Source organism: Phytophthora infestans, genomic scaffold (genome assembly GCF_000142945.1).
Source record: "Phytophthora infestans T30-4 supercont1.18 genomic scaffold, whole genome shotgun sequence".
Lineage (NCBI taxonomy): Eukaryota > Oomycota > Peronosporomycetes > Peronosporales > Peronosporaceae > Phytophthora > Phytophthora infestans.
In genome coordinates, this window is record NW_003303741.1 from 2,416,278 (window position 1) to 2,435,086 (window position 18,809).

Consider the following 18,809-nt stretch of genomic DNA (forward strand, 5'->3'; position numbering starts at 1 on the left):
AACCGCGACACCACAAGCTAGCACGATAGTATGGACTGTGCCACTAAGCCATGGGAGAACGCAGTCGCAGAGCTATAGACGAAAAATCACCAAGCCACGAAGAGCGATACCAGTGTAGAAGCTGAGCTCCCCGAGCCACGGAGGACGATACTACATTAGAACACGAGTGCACCGACGCCAGACCAGCCACGAGACTACGGAGAGCAAACTAGCGTGGACGGTAGCCCAACCACTAAACCATGGAAAACCAAGCAGCCACAGGAGCTGTATACGGGATCACCGAGCCACGGAGCACGATACCAGTGTAGAGCCTGAGCTTACCGAGCCATGTAGGACAGTAGTACATTAGAAATGGATTGCACGGAAGGCGGGCCAGCCACGACATACACGGGGGGGGGCTTGGGGTGACCACGATTGCACACTGTGGAGCACGATGTCATTGTGAAACACGATAACACGGGCAGCGCAGACGCACTACGCAAGCACAATTCCATATCCAGCAAAACCACACCGCGATTGCACGATAGCGTGATAACGCGGTCGATGGAGCCTCACCAGGAGAGCACGATACACGAGCGACGGAACAACACGACTGCATGGAGGAACCAAACCACGGAATAGCACCCTTCGGCTAGAGTACCGGCGATGGGAGGCCAACGGACACGAAATACTTTGTACCACGAAGCCGGTGCAATCCACGTAAACGTTTGGGAACGGGGGATAGTTAGCAGCCACGAAAGTGGGTCGTACGTCTGAAGAGCATGAGTCCAAAAGAGAGAGCGCATTAACAGAAAAGGGCATGATCCGCGGAAGACCATAAAGGCCAACCAGTACTACGGAGCAACGGAAGCGTACGAAACCATGATACCGTACACCGCCACATGAGACTACGGAATGGTAAGTGTTTTAAATACATGACACTTCATCGCACGAGGATGACCGAAACCTCGTGGTACAAGATCCGACTGAAAGCACTCAACACACGATGTACGTAAATCTGTAGCCACCTCATATCCAACAAACCATGCCACTCCGCCGCGTAGCGGCGGCGGCCGGCTAGTCCTAAACTATCAATGCTAGCACGGTGTCCGCCCGTCCGTCACACGAAACGCTCAGATTTTTTAGTCTTCCCATTGGCTGCCAAGTGGAGCGAAGGCGGCTTCGGTCGGCTAAAACTGAATTATGTAGCTTACATCAATAAATTCATGTGGTTCACAGAGCACATATGGAGATTTGCACAAGACTATCCATTATCCGAAGGCGATATCGTTTTAATATTACGAAGTATTTAATATTTACTATTTTAGTGCATGTTGCTTTTAATATTTGAGTGCTAAATAGACAGAGCTACTTATTCTCAAATGAAATAGCCCCTAAAGACGCTTCCTATGCTGCAAGCTGCTTAGCGTACACGTAGGAATGCGTGTTTTCGAGGCCATACTAAAATATACGTAATACTCTGTTCTTAATACAGTGCTGTTATTAATTATAGGGTCACTAGATTTTTTCAACTGTGCTCACAATACGAGGAGTTAGATTGTGCCGCTGGGCTTAAAAAACACTTGCCTAATGTCTAACAATTAACGGCAACCATTTTTTAAAAATGTACGTATTGCACATGTACATTCCCCCTCCCCCCCCGGCCACACGCGGAATCCGCAGGCACCTCCACGCTGCCAAGAGGCAAGAAACTGTCTGAGGAGGAGATAGGACGGGTAAAAGTGCACTTTAAGGATGGAAAAAGCAAGCTCTGGATAGCACGAGAGATTGGCCGAAGTCCGAACGCTGTCTGCAACGTATTGAAAGCGGTTTGCTCTTAAGGCTGCAGGTGTGATGGTTGGTTTCTACTTGCTAGCCCAAAACTGTTGGTTGTCAGGGAGTGAAAAATATTATATGAGTGCTCACTGGATATCAAAAAAAATATGAATAGTTAGCAAATTTGCGACAAAATAAAATATAGCATATCAAAATATTAATATATTGCTTTGCATATTTATTTTTCGTGGCCCCTGTTTACTGCTGTAAACCAATGTTTTCTAAGAGTTGTTTAGACAGCAAAACCCGATACTACTTAACCGGCGGACGTTTCGTCGACAGGGGCGTAGAATACGATTTTAAATGGAGCGGCAAGAGAACAACACAACACGAGACGTGAAAATTATAGTTGGTTAAGTAGACCCCATAACGATGCGTTAATAAACTTGGAGCCTAAATAACGTCCAATAATCCTGGAATCATCGTTAAATTATCAAAAAGAAAACACTACCGTCAACAGCAACAGCAGCAAGGCGTCTTGCGACACATTATCCAAATGCTTTATTCATAACTGGCACAGATTAGAGTGTCTAATGACTCCTTCTGAAACAGCACAAAAAAATTGAGCGCTAAATGCATTAAATTGTACAAAATTAATTTTTTTAGTTTTGGTATGAAAGGTGAACAATCTTTAGTTACTTACAGGATTAAACAGCAATACAAGCGGGTAAGTAGTGCAAGCTGAACACGCCATTACTATCTTTCGCGTTGATGTGAGCTAGGTTTCATGGCTCAGAAACGGCCTACCACGACGCTAAACTAAACATATTGTGTAGCATTTGTATTAACGTTATTAGAAGTGCAGGTGGGGTTGGGTGAAAGATGAAGATACAGTGATAGCCAACATAATATAGAAGTTGTAGTAAGAATCATGATTCAAGACCATTAGAAAAATTATTTTTAACCCCTTTAGCCGCGTTTTTGGTTGAAAATTACCCTGTACAGCACAGGATAAGTGATTGACTTGAGTTAACTATTTGCGAAGTTTTGCAAGGCTCACAATCCCCACGTGTTATCTACTCGGTACAGTACCGGGTAAATGAAAAATCGTGATGCCCAGTTTAGCGTGATAAGCTGTACTTGCCTGACGAGTGGTGAATTTGTAGACAACACATTTCAAATTTTAGTAAATCTATTGACTAACCAAGATTATAAATGATGGGTGTTTCAATACACTCTGCATCACTGGCTTCACTAACTACACTACTAGCTCCGACAACCGATGTCCTCGCACTAATTGACGGTGCCTTTGAACTGCCGTCGCTATCACTTCCTGTGTTGAGATACTCTTCATCCGCTTGATCAGCTCCTGCATGAGGTTTTGGAGCACGGAGTCGTATCGCCTTGAGCCCAGGAGGAATATTTGTCCTACTACGCCAAAGATCGTGCTATATCTGGTATCAAGTAGCTGAGTTCGTCGCTCCGGTCGAATCGTGTTGGCGCACCTTTTGGCAGAGAGATATCTTCCCTCGGGCATTAGTACTATCCGCCGCTCCTTCTCTCGACCTTTCCGCAGAGCACTCAGCGCAATAGAACGTTGTTTCCCACGGGGTTTTCCCAGGGCGCAGCAAGGAGCACACCTTGCACCCATACTGGCGGCATTTCTTCGACTCTTGTCCAATTTTCGTACGTGTAGTGCGAAACGCATCAACTTGTTGTGTAGTGTGGCGTCCTGGTAGCGTGTACCGCGGTGTCGGTGACGGAGGCACTGGCGTCTCCGTCATTGCCTCAACGGACAAGTCTCCTTCAAAATCTGCGGCTCCTACACTGAGCAGTGATTACTGCATCAAACGCATAAACTCTGTGTGGGTTGGCATCGCTCTTCTGCGTTCGCCTCGGACGCGTCGGAAAATGATGGGGTATGTCTTGGACCGAGCGATACGGTAGGATCCTCGTTGCATAGTCTTCGGCCGTTTTGCTTGCTTGTACGGGATAGTTTTGCAGTACCCTCGTCGATTGGTTTGAATGGTCCCAACGTAGTAAATTCCGCGTTTCAGTAAGATGGACGACAAAAGCACACTCGAGTAGAAGCGGTCGGTGATAATCAGCCGCTTCTTTGGTAATCCATCGAGAACGTCTTCCACAGTGCGAAGAACGGCATTGGGGCCTTGATTCAGGTCTGCACTATCACTATCCAGCCGTCCTTGATAAAGTTTTGCCCTATACAGGATATTGCACAGGAATGTCAATAACTATCATGTATTGTACAGGCTTCTGACAAAGCATACCTGTAGCAGTAACCACTATCAGCATCACACAACAAGTAGCACTTCGTACCCCATGGATGGGGTTTTTCTCGGAGGTACTGGCGCATCGGGCTGCACTTACTCTTCATTGGTATCATTCCTTCGTCAAACACAATGCGCTGACCAACAGTCATTCCCAGCTTGAACGTTTGATTGATTGTGTCAGAAATCGGCTTGATCTTCCAGGTCTTGTAACGGAGAGCGTCAGGTGATTCGTTGTCGCTAAAATGTAGATAGCAAATGATCTCCTCGAACCGCTTTCTTGACATATATCGTCCAACTGTCCCTTTGGGAACCGCACCTTGGGCATCTACGGTCCAATGCTTCGACCGTTTCTCTCGATGAGGGCACAGCGCTCGTGCACATAGTAATCCGATAAAACTGACCAATTTGTGAGGCTGAATGGGTTTGAACGCTCTCAGTTCCTTTTGAACTTGCTGTAAACTCTTCATCTTGTACGCTGGACGTCTTTGCTTGATGCGTTTTTGACGTGCCATGATGACGTCCGCTGCCTGCGTGCAGTATTGATGTTGATACCGGTTGGACTCATCTGCGATAGAAACCCACATCTTTTTAGGAAGAAATAGAAAAAATAATCCTTCTAGATTGTTACCGAGTGCTTCAGCTAGCTCGGTAGCAGCTGCTGTGCATTGCGTAAGCTCAGCGGCAGGCATTTGTAGCGAAGTGCCTGCATAGTACATCAAGTTATGTTAGTATCGAATATAGGATAAAGAATAAAGTGAGGTGCAAGATAGCCTGTATCGTACAGCACAATACTTAGATTCGTCTTCAAAGTAGGTTGTCCAGCCAGGCTTCGCATGCTTACTCAATTCTTCCTTGCTCAGCTTGTCGAATGGGGTACCGACGGAGAGATCCACAGCATCCTCTTCATCACTGGTTACTTCTTCTCCTTCATCTTCAGAGCCATCACTGGTGTCCTCAATGTCAGACATATCGTCGTCTTCGTCGTCGATTCCGTATTCATCTTCATCATAGAGCTCATTCGGTCGTCGCCAGCCGAGATATCAACCACCTGATCTGCCAGGCGTGCACGCTGAGGCGGAAGTACACGTCGTTCCACAGCCTCTACTGGTGTTATAGCTGTAGGTCCACCTGCCCGTTTCTTTGGAGTAGCTGGCGGCTTGGCCGGCGACCTGACACGAATCTTGGGCGGTGCTTTTGCTGGAGACTTTGAAGACGTTTTAGCGGGCGACTTGGCAGGTGACTTGGCTTGCGACTTGGCTTTATGCTTGGCCGGCGACTTGACGGGTGACCTGGTCGGCGACCTGACTGGCGACTTAGCCGGGGTCTTGGCCGGCGTCTCGGTCGGTGTCGGCGCGCTGGTAGAGAACTCTGAGTTAGTATTGTCGGCAGGGCGGGGTTGCGAAGCGGGTGTGGTTGCCGCATTGTCTGGTAGATCCGTGGTAGTCGGGGATACTGAGGCGGGTCGCTTGGCAGGTGGGACCTCGTCGTACAACACTAAGAGCTTGTTAGGCAATGTAGCATTTGTAAGTCGTGTACATGTACATACCTTCTACGGGTAAGTGCTTCCACACCTCGTCGGCCCCATAAAAAATCAACGAGATGCGTTACGTTTGGTCTTTTTGCCCAGCCAGCAGGTGTGAAGTATCGGTTGTCATTAGATAGTCCTTTAGGACCCTCGAACTACCACCCCAACTTCTTCAGCTTGGTCCAGAGCTTGGTCCACGTAAGTGGCTTGATGTGCCTTCGTTTTGGCATGGCAATCTTCCTCTCTCGTTTACGTCCGATTCGCGAATGGCGCGAAATTTGCGCGCCCTAAATCTCGAGTTAGCAACGTGACTCTAAAAAATTATATTTGCATGTGTCACTTGTAATTTGTAAAGAAGGACTTAGCATTTGTATGAAGCAAATTACCTTGATATCGTATCCTGTATTATACAGGATACTAAAGTTTTTATCCTGAAGAATACAGGCGTGACCCAGATTAATGAAATTAAAGTATGTACTACGTAGTAGGAGCTTAGGAATTTTTTTTAATATTTATCCTGCCAAAACGTAGCGGAGGCAGGAAGGCCAAAACGTGTACCTACCTAATCTACCGCCGCGTAGCGGCGGCGCTCGGCTAGTTTTCTATTATTAATAAGTCTACTGTTGGCGCTGCGTACTTTATTAATAGAAGTGGAAGCCACGATCCTAATACCGCTCGAAGACGGAAGGCTGTGGAGGCCATGCGCAAGGAGCATCGACATCCATCGTCCGTGAATGGGTCAAACCTGTGGTCTTTGGAATTTCACCATCGCTTCGAGACACTGTGGCCCCACGAGCAGAAACCGAGTCCCATGATAACTTGCGTTGCTCCTCAATTGTTGCTTGAACGCCTTGTACCTGGCTCTCGACGCGACCAAGACGACTTTCCACGCTTGTAATCTTGCACATGAGTGCATTTGACATTTCATTGAGTTGGAGACTGAGGTTAGCGATTGCCGTCGCTAACCTATCGGAATCTTGTAAGCAGCTGCACGGCTGTGGTTGTGCTGATCTTGTGTCGTCAACAGCAAAAGTTTCTTCACTCACACTTTCACAAGCGAACTGCACTGCGACCTGCAGCACAACATTTCCGTCAGTTCAATCTTTATTTGCATATCTCCTCACTCACGTACAGCGGGTGTACTTTAGTATCAATCGGCCGTCCTGTACATACTGGTGCTGGTGGCACAGTCTCTCTCTCCTGGCGTGTCTGCACCGGCATCTCAATCGACACTCGCGGCACTCGTCGAGTCTGCGCAGTGTTTGCTGTCTGTTGCACATTCAGGTGTTGGAGGATATTGGCTGCATGGTTGGCGGGAAACACATGGTTCTCCACGGTAGGCTTAATCTCTCGCTTTCTGCCCCTCTCCTTAGGCGGCGACCATATAGCTCCCTCCCTCCGCTTCAGCCTCTGCAGTTCCTGGCGCTTTTGCGCCACAGCTGCCGCAGAGTCTGCCACGATCGCGATTCTACGGGCTACAAACTGCTTGGATAAGAACTGAGTTACGCTCAGCGACGGGAAGTAACGAAACTCGTTGCGCAGCAGACGGAAGGCACTTTCCACGAAGCGCGCGTCCGTCTTCCCATACAGATCGTAACCTTTGTTCACCAGGAACTGCGCCACGGCACGCGAGGAGTCCAGCAATACGAAGTGAAGCACGCGTAGTAGGTCCGACACATCTCCAGCTTCGAGACGCAGCGCGTTCAGCTGCGGGTACTGGGCGGCGCGCAGCAGCTTCCGCAGGCGCTCGGCCGCATTGCGTGTGTCCTCTTCACCCACCATGTCAAAGACCCAGTATACCCAATTCAAGTGAATCAGAATTTAAAAAACTTGTCATGTATTTTCGACAACAATATCGGATCGACAGTCTATGGCTGAATGAACTTCTGTACTTCAGGTGCAGTCGCGCAGTACCATACGCAGTTGTAATCACGAGCTTGATCATTTGCTCGAAACGCGGCGGCGAACGTGCAGCGAGTTGTACATGAACGAATCCACGAAGCCCGCAATCTGAGAGCAAATTGGACAAGTGAGTAGAAGCAGCTTCGAGGTATGTGCGGAAAACATACCGAGATGACGCCGCCCACAATGGCGCAAATCTTTGTCAGGAAGTGGGTGAATGGCACCCGGTCGTTCTCCACCTTGACCATGAATGGGGAGAGATCGAACACAAAAAAAGTTCCTTCAAACAAGTACATTTGCGTTAGAGCTTTGACACGGAACAGAAGGCAGTGACTGGGTATACAAGTATTTACTACCTGGTAGCGATGTCATCTGACCACGTGGATTCAAGTAGTTGCTCTGTTGGGTCACGGAGAACTGCCACAGAGGAGAAAGCTTGGGCTAACACTCGAATTCAAAGCATGATGAAGGAAATTAGACGCACCTGGTACGAGTGGATCGCGCTCTCGTCGATGTCGCTGTAGATCGTAGGCACAATCTTGATGTAGTACTGGAAGACCCCGCCAGCTGAAGTAAAGAGACACTAAAGTTTAGCCACCTGATAAATCGACCGCAATAGAAGGCAAGAAGCTCACTGACATTGCTCCGCGATCTTCGAGACGCCATCGAGAGGGCTCGTGGCACCAGGAATGGGCTCCCCAAAGGACAGACTGTGGATAATGTGGCTCGAGTTGAACGTGTGTTCCTGCCCAGGCCGAAACTGGTGCACCAGTCGCCCCTGGCGATGGAATGTGCGTCCAAGTGCGACATGGAAGTTGCCGGCCACGCGGTTGACGAACATTTTGCCCGTAAAGCGGCAACCTTCTCCATCCTGAGCAAGCTTCTCCGTGTCGATACTCTCTCGCACACACTGCTCCTTCTGCTCAGCCTCTTCGAGCGACAAATCGCTATGAATAAAAGCCTCCTTCACTTCCTCGCACGTATTGCAGCATTCTTTGCCTGCTGGGTGTCTGGTTCCATAGCAACTTCCACAATATCCAGCAGGCAGATCTGTCTTAGCGAGTTCGTCCGCGGTTGTGGAGATGGAGCGGCCATTGGCGTCTAGTCGCGTCTTGACCACAGTCTGGTGCATGTTAACCTGCAGCTCACCAGCCACGTCCATGGCGTTGATGTGCGCGTCGCGACAGTTGACGGCCAGGAAACTCACATCCAGATTCACCTGAAGCTTCTCACCTAATGTCGAGTCCACTACCATGTGCTCGTGTGTGTTGACAGTCCAGTAGGTGCTCAGCTCGGACAGGAAGAGGATGGCCATGAAAATACCTGCCACGATAGAGACCGTGGCTCCGAATTCTGTTTGTACTTTGAACTCTCGATGCATTTTCGGGTAAACATCCACTTTCTTCAGCGCACGGCGCGCCGAGCGGGCTACGCTGTTCTCTTCTTCGCCCATACCCCCGTCATCCACGTCGCTCTTGACGGCGCGCTGCCGCATCTTGCTGCACTCGCTCTCGTTATGACTATTTGCTGCCGCGTGGATCAAAAGGATAAAGTCACAAGACGTTGTTGTCACAAGCTGGAGGAGAGTCATGTACATGTAGCTTCAAGCCAGAGATGGTGTGCCGTACACAACATTTTCTGCATGCACAATGGAGTTCAATTGCAATAGGAGTAGCCCTTTGGGAGCGAGGGCTGGCGTTTGTACGTGTTTTATATCAAGATGCAGTCGCTTAATCATCGAAGAACAGGCAAGGATGAAGAAGACGACGCGTGGGCGCTAGAGCTCGAGGAGGAGCTCGACCTCACAGGTATTCGCTACGAGGGGCGGCTTAATCAATGTGCGAGACGGCTAACGCTGATAGAATCGATTGATTATCATGCGTATATTACTAGGTAGTGTGAATGTGCACGAACCAAAATTGGATCTAGAGGAGAAGCTATCACTTGGAACGAAGCAGAGGGACGAGGATAAGACAGCTTTGGCTCTACCATCGGTGGCTGCAACTTTGCCACAGGAGGTGCTCGCTCTCATCATCGGTTTCGGGCAAGTTGGACGAGTGTGCAAGTCCTGGAGTCTCGCTAGTGTTGCAGTCACCCGTCGTCGCTTCTCGTCCCGACTTGCAGATATTCTGCGTCCCATGGACCCAAAAGCTGTTGCAGTGGCTCTCGATGTGGAAACCGAGCTTTTTACTGCTTACGGGCAAAGGTGAGCTTTGGTTGTCGTCAAGTAGATTCGAATAGCGGTTGGTTATGTTGGTTATGCTTTATTGAAATCTCTGTGTGTTACAACTGCAGCTACTCATTGACGAAAGCGTACGCGCACAAGGCGCGGACGCTTCTATTTAACCTGAAAGATTCTCGTAATGTTGACCTGCGTAACCGACTTTTGACTGGTGAGCTACCATCCAACAGTCTTGTGCGTATGAGCGGACCCGATATGGCCAACCCTCAACTAGCTCGTAAGCGCAAGGAGTGGATCAAGAAACGCACGCACGAGGTGATGCGGGACGGTCGCGAGGCAGAAGGCTTCGAGTCGGACCTATTCGAATGCCGCAACTGTGGCAGCTCTCGCACCCGTTACCGTCAGTGGCGTCGCAAAGCTGTGGTTGACCGCACGCGGATTATAGTCATTTGCCTGAGGTGTCCGTACCGATGGGAATTGTAGAGGATACTTATTTGACTGTATTAAAATATGCTTTTAACATTTGAACATCTCACGTATTAAAAAGTGTTGACAACGGGCGCTCCGCTAAGGCTGGATCGAATTATCAGTCAACACGAAGTCGAAGTACCATAAGGATAAGAGAATTAGTTTGCCGCTTTGGCTCATCGACACTTCGGCTTTCAGGTCATAATATCTTCCAGATTTTTGTTTGGGAGCCGCAGTAGCGGTAATAGTCTGATAGCCAAGTAATAGGGAACTAATAGTCCGACTATTAGGAGTATTTTAAGCTCGTTATAGTAATAATAGAAGAGTATTATCTAAAATTGGGGTTAGATTGTAATAGTGGAGTACTATCTGGTTACACTGGCGATTCCCGCTTAGAGCAACGGTTAATGAGCAATGCAGAACTCATCCAAATTGGCACACAGGGGTGAAGCTCGCTGTACGCCGTCAGACGAGTGAGCGGTTCGTCCCACGAGAGCCCTGCGGTTCACAGATCAACGCTCATAAAATCTACAAGCAGCCGCTGGAGCGATTCTCGTTCATTCTTCAAATTTCCAGAAGACCAAGATTACTACCAGTACCAGCCCCTGCAAGCCGACCCCATGAAGTGCGCGAATCCTGACTGCACGTGCGCGGAGCTCGCCACGACTGATCCAGGTATCGTTTGTGGACGTGGTGTTCACCACATCTGCAGTGATGAGCTCTATGAATCCGGGAAGTTGTCGGAGCGTTTTTGCAGTGCGGCGTGCGTGTACCAGTTGAAGACGGTGACATCGCCTCCATCATCGGCTGCGGATAGTGACATTGAGCCACGGGAACCTCTCGTCCAACCAAGCCAGGTGCTTCAACTGTCAGTCTCACAAGAGCCATTTCTTCCACTCACTTAGCCAACGCAAGCAGCCACGACACCATCAGTGACGGATTTGACTGAGTCGAGAGCGTATTTTCTCCCGTTTCTCCATGCCGCTCGTCGCCCTCGTCTGGAGTCGATGCCTTTGGTATCCCCCTCGGAATTGTTCATTACCGCCAGGAGAATTGCCGTCACGAAGTGTGGGATGTTGCTCATCGCCTGGCAACACCGTTCGTGAAGACACGTGGTCGCGACAAGGAGGCATTCAGCCATGTCTGTCTCTTGTGTGCCCAGGAGTTGACTTGCCGGCCTTACGCATCGGCTAGAGCTTGGGAAGGCGCTCTGCGCCGCTGGACCAACACGTCCAATGTGAAGGCGCACATGGTGGCCGCTCACGAAGACCACCAGCTTGGACAAGCTGAGGCATGCGCAAGGTTGGAAGCTGCTACTCGTAACTTTGACGAAGCCACTGATCATGCCAGTAACTCCAAGCGATCACTTTCATCGGCTGAGAATGAGCGCGCGGTTAAACGACGTGGAAGACTTCAGAACTTGTGGGCCCCCACCCAGCGAGATATCAGCGTCTACATTGCACACTAGTTGATCAGTTCAGGGCTAGCTTACAACACGGTTGCGAGCGAAGGCTTCAAGCTTTTGGTTCAGCGATTGACCGGTGACCTTGGGGCTACGATACTAGCTGCATCGACATTCCGAGACTTACTGACTGGGGTATGGTTCAAGCACTGTAAGAAGGCAGGTGACTTCTTGCAGCGAGAGCTCAAAGCAGCTCATGGCCCATTCCTAAATCTGCATCACGACGGATGGACCACCGGAAACGGCAAGGTTGGTGTGCTCGGGACGTCCGCTTCGTTCATCGACAAGACTTGGACTCACTGTAAGATTGCTCTCCTTCTCACTGTTGGAAACCCATCGCATGCAGCTACAGACATGCAGCGGGTGATCTGCTCGCGAATTCGCGAACTGTACAATGTTGACATCTCCGCAATGACTCAATTTACGGTGTCGGATACCACTGCAAGTGCTAGAAAGACCTCCAAGCTGTTCGAGGACTCGATTGTCACCGACTGTACGATGCACGTGTTGAACTTATGCCTGCAGTACGCGATTGGAATGACGGAGAACAAGGAAACGGTGGAAGTGTATGATCCAGCCACGAACTCTTGTAAGCGTGAAAAACGCTACTGTACGGTTGGAGGCGCCTTTGAGGAAGGGCGGGATCTGATCAAGCGCGTGCGTGCGCTCAACAACTATTTCTCCACCCAACAGCGCTGCCAGCGCTTGGAGAAGATGCAAGAGTTCTACGGCTTGCCAAAGATTGGCCCCACGCTAGACTGCGACACTCGTGTTGCTTTCACGGTGAAGCTACTTGAAAGATCCATTGTGAACTACTCAGCGTTCCAGTACTACTCCCAGTGCCGTGAGAAGGGTGACGATTCATCGGTCTTCGAGTGCTTGGAGCACACCGACTGGCGTTTGATGGCAGAGATGGAGTCAATTGTGGGCCCAATCGCGAACCTTGCCCGGATTGAAATGCAGCGGAGTGACCTTGTAGCGTCCGAGCTCATCGTATTGTTGAAGTTCGCGGCCGATCGGCTGTACAGCAACAGCTTCTCGATGTTCCATCTTAATGCACCGCGAGATCCGATGACCACAGTGGATACATTTCGTCGCATCTCGATCTCAGGTGAAGCTTTCAGCGGGCTTGCACGTGTTTGCTTGGCGCGGATGAAGGGTCAGCTGAAGAAACGAATCGGGACTGCTACTGCCGAGACGGTTTTGATCCTGCTACTCGATCCACGGACCAAGTTTTCTGTGGAATCCTTGATCGCACCTTCAACCACACCTGGAACCGAAAAGCACGCAAGTGATGGAGAATCCCAGCAATCCCAGCAAAATACAGAGATTGTCAGCGCAGGCAGCAAGCTTTTGGTTGATGCGCATCGGGAGATGTTCTGCTCTCTTCGCGATCGTGATCTCAACGCTGTTGGGACTACCGCTACTACGACATCGCGTAACTTGACCTTGTCCCTTACGCTGACGGCGAGGTGATTTGTGGCGCTCCGATCGAGGCTGTGACGGAAGGTGAAGCTCTTACGCTGACGTTACACGAGCAAGCGGACAGAGTGCTGGAGGAATGGCTGCAATATACGGTTGACTGGGTCGCCACTACTGTGCAGCAGGCACCGGGGAAGACAAAGACCAGTGACGACTTCGCACCGCTTCTGTTGGTACGCCGAAACGGGTCCGTGTGTTGGCGAGTCGAGGCCGTCTGTGAGCATGTAGATATTCTCCGCTGGTTTCGTGAAGTCGGCAGCTCTCGCTTCCCATCAGTTGCAGCGCTGGCTCGGATTTGGTTGGGAAGAGCCCCATCCAACGCCTTTCAGGAACGCGTTTTCTCTACCGGTGGGATCGTAATGAGCAATCGGCGTACTCGGACGGATAACTACCAAGCGGAGATGCAAGTACTCCTGAAGCACAACCAGAAGGTGGTCAAGTATATCGAGTCCAGCGATGCCGAAAATGTGGCTCTGTAGGTATCTTTAGCTGCTGGTGTGGTGGTCAGTAGTAATACTCCACTAATATAGCAGTAATATTACTTAGACCAGTCAGTCAAGTCGATAATACGATCATGTTATTAGGAGCTAATTATGTGGTGGGTATTACTATATTACTTTTGGTAAAAAATCGTTCTACTATCAATCTCTGGCCATAGGTATTAATACTTTCAAAATAATCCTGAAATTGTCCTGTCCAAAGGTTCAATTTGTCGACGATTTTGGGTAGGCATTAGCTTTCTATTGCACTTTTTTTACACGCTCATTTCCGCCACCTACACTCCTGGACACAATTGTACGGCCATCTCGTCGAGTGCCCATAACTGAGTCAATTTTTATTATCTGACGGTGCGGTTCTCACACAAGTTGCAAAACATGCTTCGAAATAGCAAGGACGTGCTAACGTTCGCGTTTTTTTTCTTCACTTTTTAGGGAGGCTCACATTCGAAAAAGAGATTTGTGAAGGTGGTCAATTTACGGACCGTCAGATTAACAAAAATTGACTGTACGCGACGAGGTGGCTGTATGTGACGGGGTCACACAGCACCTTGCACAGAGGAAATACTTAAGGGTATTTACTACCCGAGTGAGCGTTAGTCCACGTGTTCCCGGCCTCAGTGGGAACGGCTTGCTACTTTGGAGTAGTAGATGTAAGACTGGTGTATTTATAAGTAAGGTTAGCTTGGGTTCCATACAAACTGGATGCTACCTTTAGTGGAGCCATATAGTTATGCCCTGACTGGCTCCTAGAGCACTTGGTACCGTATACCAGGTGTCCACAAGAGTGACGGGTCACTCTTTCTGTAACCAGGTGTACACCGGATTGTACCCTGCTACACCCTCCCCCACTTAACTGAGAATCACCTGATTCTCCAATCACAACTGATCCCCCAATCAGAAGTGAGAGAATTAAAACACCGAAACGTGAATTCTCACACTGAGCAGCCATGAGACTGGCGCGGCTCTCAGTCACACCCACAGTGACTTGTGCTCTCAAGGCACACTGGGATTTGCATCCCTTTGCTCACAACTGTGTTGACCGGAAAGCCTTCATTCAGAGCTGCCTTAGCCCCTGCGCTAGCGCGCGTACTGTGCTTTGGTATAGGGTGCAATAGCATCCGAACGTGTGGCATTCACCCACGGTTCGCACCGGAGGACACGACAGTCCTTGCGAACGCGTCCGGAGCATGGTTCTCCCGCGAGGGACGACACCGAGAAGGACAACATCTGCCCCAGCACTAGAGGCAGGAGGCCGAGGCCGTAAAGTGAGGAAGAATCTCGCGTCATCCTTCACAGCGGCGCACAAACTTTAATAGAGGTCCTAGATCATTTGGTAAGGGGTGGGGACATCAAGCGAAAAGTTTATTTCTATCCTGATCTTTCTCAGTCTAAATATGACAGCCGCCGTACACTTCGTGAATGAAATCCTTATATCGGGTGATTTAGACATGGAGATAGGAGAATTTAGTTTGGACGATGATTTTAACGAGCCGTTGCAACAACAATTGATTTTTTTTAAACATTTTGGATAGACGGTACATGCGATTTCTGGTCTATGTGCGAACACTTTTCTGAATGTCATAACCAAGGCAATTCGGTAGGCTAAGCTTAAGTTAAATTTGCAAACTATAAGTCACCTATTTAAAAGCAATGTCATCAGCCAATGGTTGGCCTCGGACAACCCTGGTACCTTGTACCAAATATCCCGAAGTATGACGTGTCACGCTTCATGTAACTAGGGGTACATTTAAGGCTACGTGCCCGTTACATCCTCCCCCACTTAGGTTCGATTTACCGACCAATCAGAATGAAGAAGTGAAAGTCACAAATGTTTATTCTTAAGGTCGAAATACATCGACTCGGCCGAACGAGCGCGGCGGAGGCTCACTTCACAGTTAGAGCTTCAGCGGTTGAGCGCTCTTCTTCTAGGTCTCCACATTGACCATTATCATGCCCCATTGCACTTCGAAGAGCGGTGCGAAGACACGCTCTGTAACGGGGTACGTAGCCCTAAGTGTACCCCTAGCTACATGAAGTGTGACACGTCATACTTCGGGATGATCTACATGGTACCAGGGTCGTCCGAAGCCAACCATTGGCCGATGACATTGCTTTTATATACGTGACTTATAGTTCGTCTATTTAGCTCAAGCTTAGCCTGCCTATAAATATACTCAGTTTACAACCTACCTTAAATTGGTCACTTCGCTCCCTTTAGGTAAAAAGGGGACCTGTGAGCTGCCGTTCACTGAGAGTTTGTATACTCTCAGAAGCCAACTTCCTCTAGCGCAAGGTGCTGTGTGACCCCGTCACACTTGGTAGCACTCGCTGTCAATCCACGCCAACGCGGGTAGACTATCTGAACCTCTCTGAAGTTTGTTGCCATGGATAAGAACGACTTCTCCCATCTGAACGACTCACAGTTCGAGTCGGTTTGGAAGATGGCTGGCATCTTCGGGATGGAGGCCCTGCAGAGCCTGGTGGTGTCAGCTCCGGCCGAGCAGCTCGAGCACGCCAATGCGTTTGACGCTTACGAGCAGGGGCTCATCGCGCATGTGCGGGAGAACCGGCAGGCCCCGGCGGCGGAAACAAATCCGCCAAACCCGAAGCCAATACGGCTGAAGTTTAGGCCGTATGAAGGGAAGGAAGGTGATAGCCTTCACTTCTGGGTCCGAGAGGTAGAGCTCGCGATAGACGCGTCTCTGATCTCGACCGAGCAACTTTGTGTTGCTTTGCTCTCTCCAACCTTAGTAAGGACGCGGTCGCGGCAGCCTCCATCTGTAGGTGGAGGCTGGATAATTCCTCCAGTTGAGGTAGCGTCGTTCTCCACCTCCATCTGGAGTATCTTTCCTTTCAAATCATCAGCAGCCAATCAGGTTAGACCTCCTCTCAACGCCGTCTACGCAATACGCAGTCATTTCCCCACCTGAGACCCAAAGACATTTTAATAGAAAAGTTATGAGGCGTCGTCCTTCCGGGCTGTATCAGCGGCGACCAGTACAGACAAGTGAATCTGGATCTTCGCGAACTAGTCAACCGCGAGATCCGTCAACGGAGACAGGAGTCTCGCAACCTGTGTCCGAAGGCGTCAGCGGAGAGCCGTTTGCATGGACAACACGTGCAGCTGATGCTCTTCTTAGAGTTCGTTTCGAGTCAATGGCGTATCGGTTCGGTGGTGCAAAGAGCTCCTCTCAACTAAGAGCAGCCTGGATCATGGTTGCAGCTGAAGTTTCTCGTCTTGGTGGCATAGTGGTGAGCCCGACACAGTGTAAATCGAAGGTGGAGTGTATTTGTCAAATTATTTATGTGCTTGGCTTGTGCTAACTTGCTGTTGCTATTTAAATATGCGTAGATTAAATACATGCAGAAACAGTATACAGAATATCGCGTTGATCAACGTGACACCGGCAACAGAACTGAGATTCCCCTTCGAGAGCCTGCCAGCTACGGGACAATGTGTGAGGTGTGGGGAAATATGACAGGCATGCAAAGTGAAGCTTTTTATTCAAGTGATACACGTCTACAACAACAGCCGGCACCTGATAGTACTGCGGAAAATGCTGCAGACAACACTGGCGATACGGAGGGATGAAACAGCTCGTCAGGGCAATATGAAGCGGGCATAGGGCGACAGAGAACAGGTAGTGCCACATCGTCAAGCGATCGTGGTCAAGGCTGGTGAGCTAATCGCCCATCAAAGCGTCACAAAACTGTGACACTGGCGGAAGGCATGCTAGCCGTACATGACGGCTTGCTGGAAATTGCAGAAGCCTTTACAGCTTCAAAAGCACCTGCTCCACCAGCCACTACGAACACTAACAATGAGATTTTGCAGTCGCTGCATACATTGACGGAAAGTGTTCAAGCGCAAACAAACATACTCAATTAGTCCACCTGGTCACTGCAGCAAACACCGATACCAGAAACCAACAACACCCGAGCCTGAACAATAACACTTCAACGCAGCAAAATTAAGATTTCATAAACAAATAATGCCAGCAATTCCGCTGCGCTTTTCCTTTCCAATTTTGCGAAGTATGGTGGCGTCTGCAGTGTAGCGTTCGTCCACCACCACCATTTCATTTTCAGAGGTCTCAACAAATGATGTTATCTGTGTGTCATCGTTCAAGCCCATCATCAAATTGTGAAGGACAATCGTCGCCATAACCACGTGCATCGTTTTAATCAGTGTATTCTCATCCATCACAGTTTGCAATACACGAAAACGGTCCTTCCAGAGTCCAAACGTGCACTCTACTGTCATGCGAGTGCTCGAGTGAAGAAAATTGTACCGACGTTGCTGCGAATTCAACCCCCCCCATCTTCTTCCCGCTCTGCAAACGGTACCATAAGATATGGCAGCAATGCGTACCCAGAGTCACCGATGAACTGAGTGTCAGCAGGGATAACTGAACAAGCATCGCGTCCAATTATACTTTGTTTCCAGCATTTACTATCAGACCATGAGCCAGAACGAATCTCCACACTCATGAACTTGTTGCTGGCTGATACTATAGCTTGAATATTTATAGCAGGATAGCCTTTTTCGACAGTAAAATCCTTCATAGTCCTCCGGCCGATCTATTTGGAGCAGCGATCCGTCGACTGCCCCAACTACACCAATATACCCACGACGCACCATGAAATCCATCTGAACTGCATCCCAACCATCTAGATCACGAGGAAATGACACGACCTCTTTCGAAACTAAATACAAAACGCGAGCAACTTCATCCACGATGTCAATCACGTAGCTTTTGCTCATTCCCATTGCTGTTGCAGTTTCTCGGTAGCCACCAGACGACGCGAAAAAGTAGAGAGCTGCTGCAGTTTTTATCTCGTACGAGTGCTGCTTGACCACAGCGTTTGCAAACAAAATACCACGTAGCTTTAATAGCTTTGCAATGGCAAGAAACGACGCCTTGGAACACCGAAGATGCTGTGGAAACTGCCCCTCACAAGTAGAGTCACAGAGCAACCTCTCAAAATGTAACACAGTCACAGTACGTCGCTGTAGTACCTCATCCCCGTGCCGACCGCATGCGACCAGAGCGACGACGTTGGCAACGAGTGCTGCGATAAGGAGAAGCACGTCCTCTCTGTCCATTTTCTCTAGATACTCGATGTTTATCCAGCCTCCTCCACCTTCCAAAGATGGAGGAAAATAATGACATAATCCTCCTGTTGTGCTATCGAGAGGTAATTTCACCAGCCAATCATAAACCTCTAACATTCTCCTGTC

The 18,809-nt window shown here is 49.3% G+C and overlaps 3 protein-coding genes across 3 annotated transcripts; 1 reads left to right on the forward strand and 2 right to left on the reverse strand.

The window, feature by feature from the left end:
* Window positions 1-6,236: 6,236 nt before the first annotated feature.
* Window positions 6,237-7,353, reverse strand: PITG_10615 (uncharacterized protein; the record flags this gene model as incomplete). Its single annotated transcript, XM_002902324.1, has 3 exons — window positions 6,237-6,316; window positions 6,446-6,566; window positions 6,850-7,353. The coding sequence occupies 3 exons, from the start codon at window positions 7,351-7,353 to the stop codon at window positions 6,237-6,239; spliced, it is 705 nt and encodes a 234-aa protein (XP_002902370.1).
* A 40-nt stretch (window positions 7,354-7,393) lies between these two features.
* Window positions 7,394-9,011, reverse strand: PITG_10616 (endoplasmic reticulum-Golgi intermediate compartment protein, putative; the record flags this gene model as incomplete). The annotated part of the gene is made up of 5 exons (XM_002902325.1): window positions 7,394-7,581; window positions 7,641-7,753; window positions 7,830-7,890; window positions 7,958-8,040; window positions 8,113-9,011. 5 exons carry the CDS (start codon window positions 8,966-8,968, stop codon window positions 7,513-7,515), a joined length of 1,182 nt encoding a protein of 393 aa, XP_002902371.1.
* Window positions 9,012-9,193: 182 nt separating this feature from the next.
* On the forward strand, window positions 9,194-14,030 carry PITG_10617 (uncharacterized protein; the record flags this gene model as incomplete). Its single annotated transcript, XM_002902326.1, has 8 exons — window positions 9,194-9,311; window positions 9,367-9,679; window positions 9,886-10,119; window positions 10,575-10,886; window positions 11,318-11,472; window positions 11,689-13,057; window positions 13,135-13,542; window positions 14,000-14,030. 8 exons carry the CDS (start codon window positions 9,194-9,196, stop codon window positions 14,028-14,030), a joined length of 2,940 nt encoding a protein of 979 aa, XP_002902372.1.
* Window positions 14,031-18,809: the final 4,779 nt, after the last annotated feature.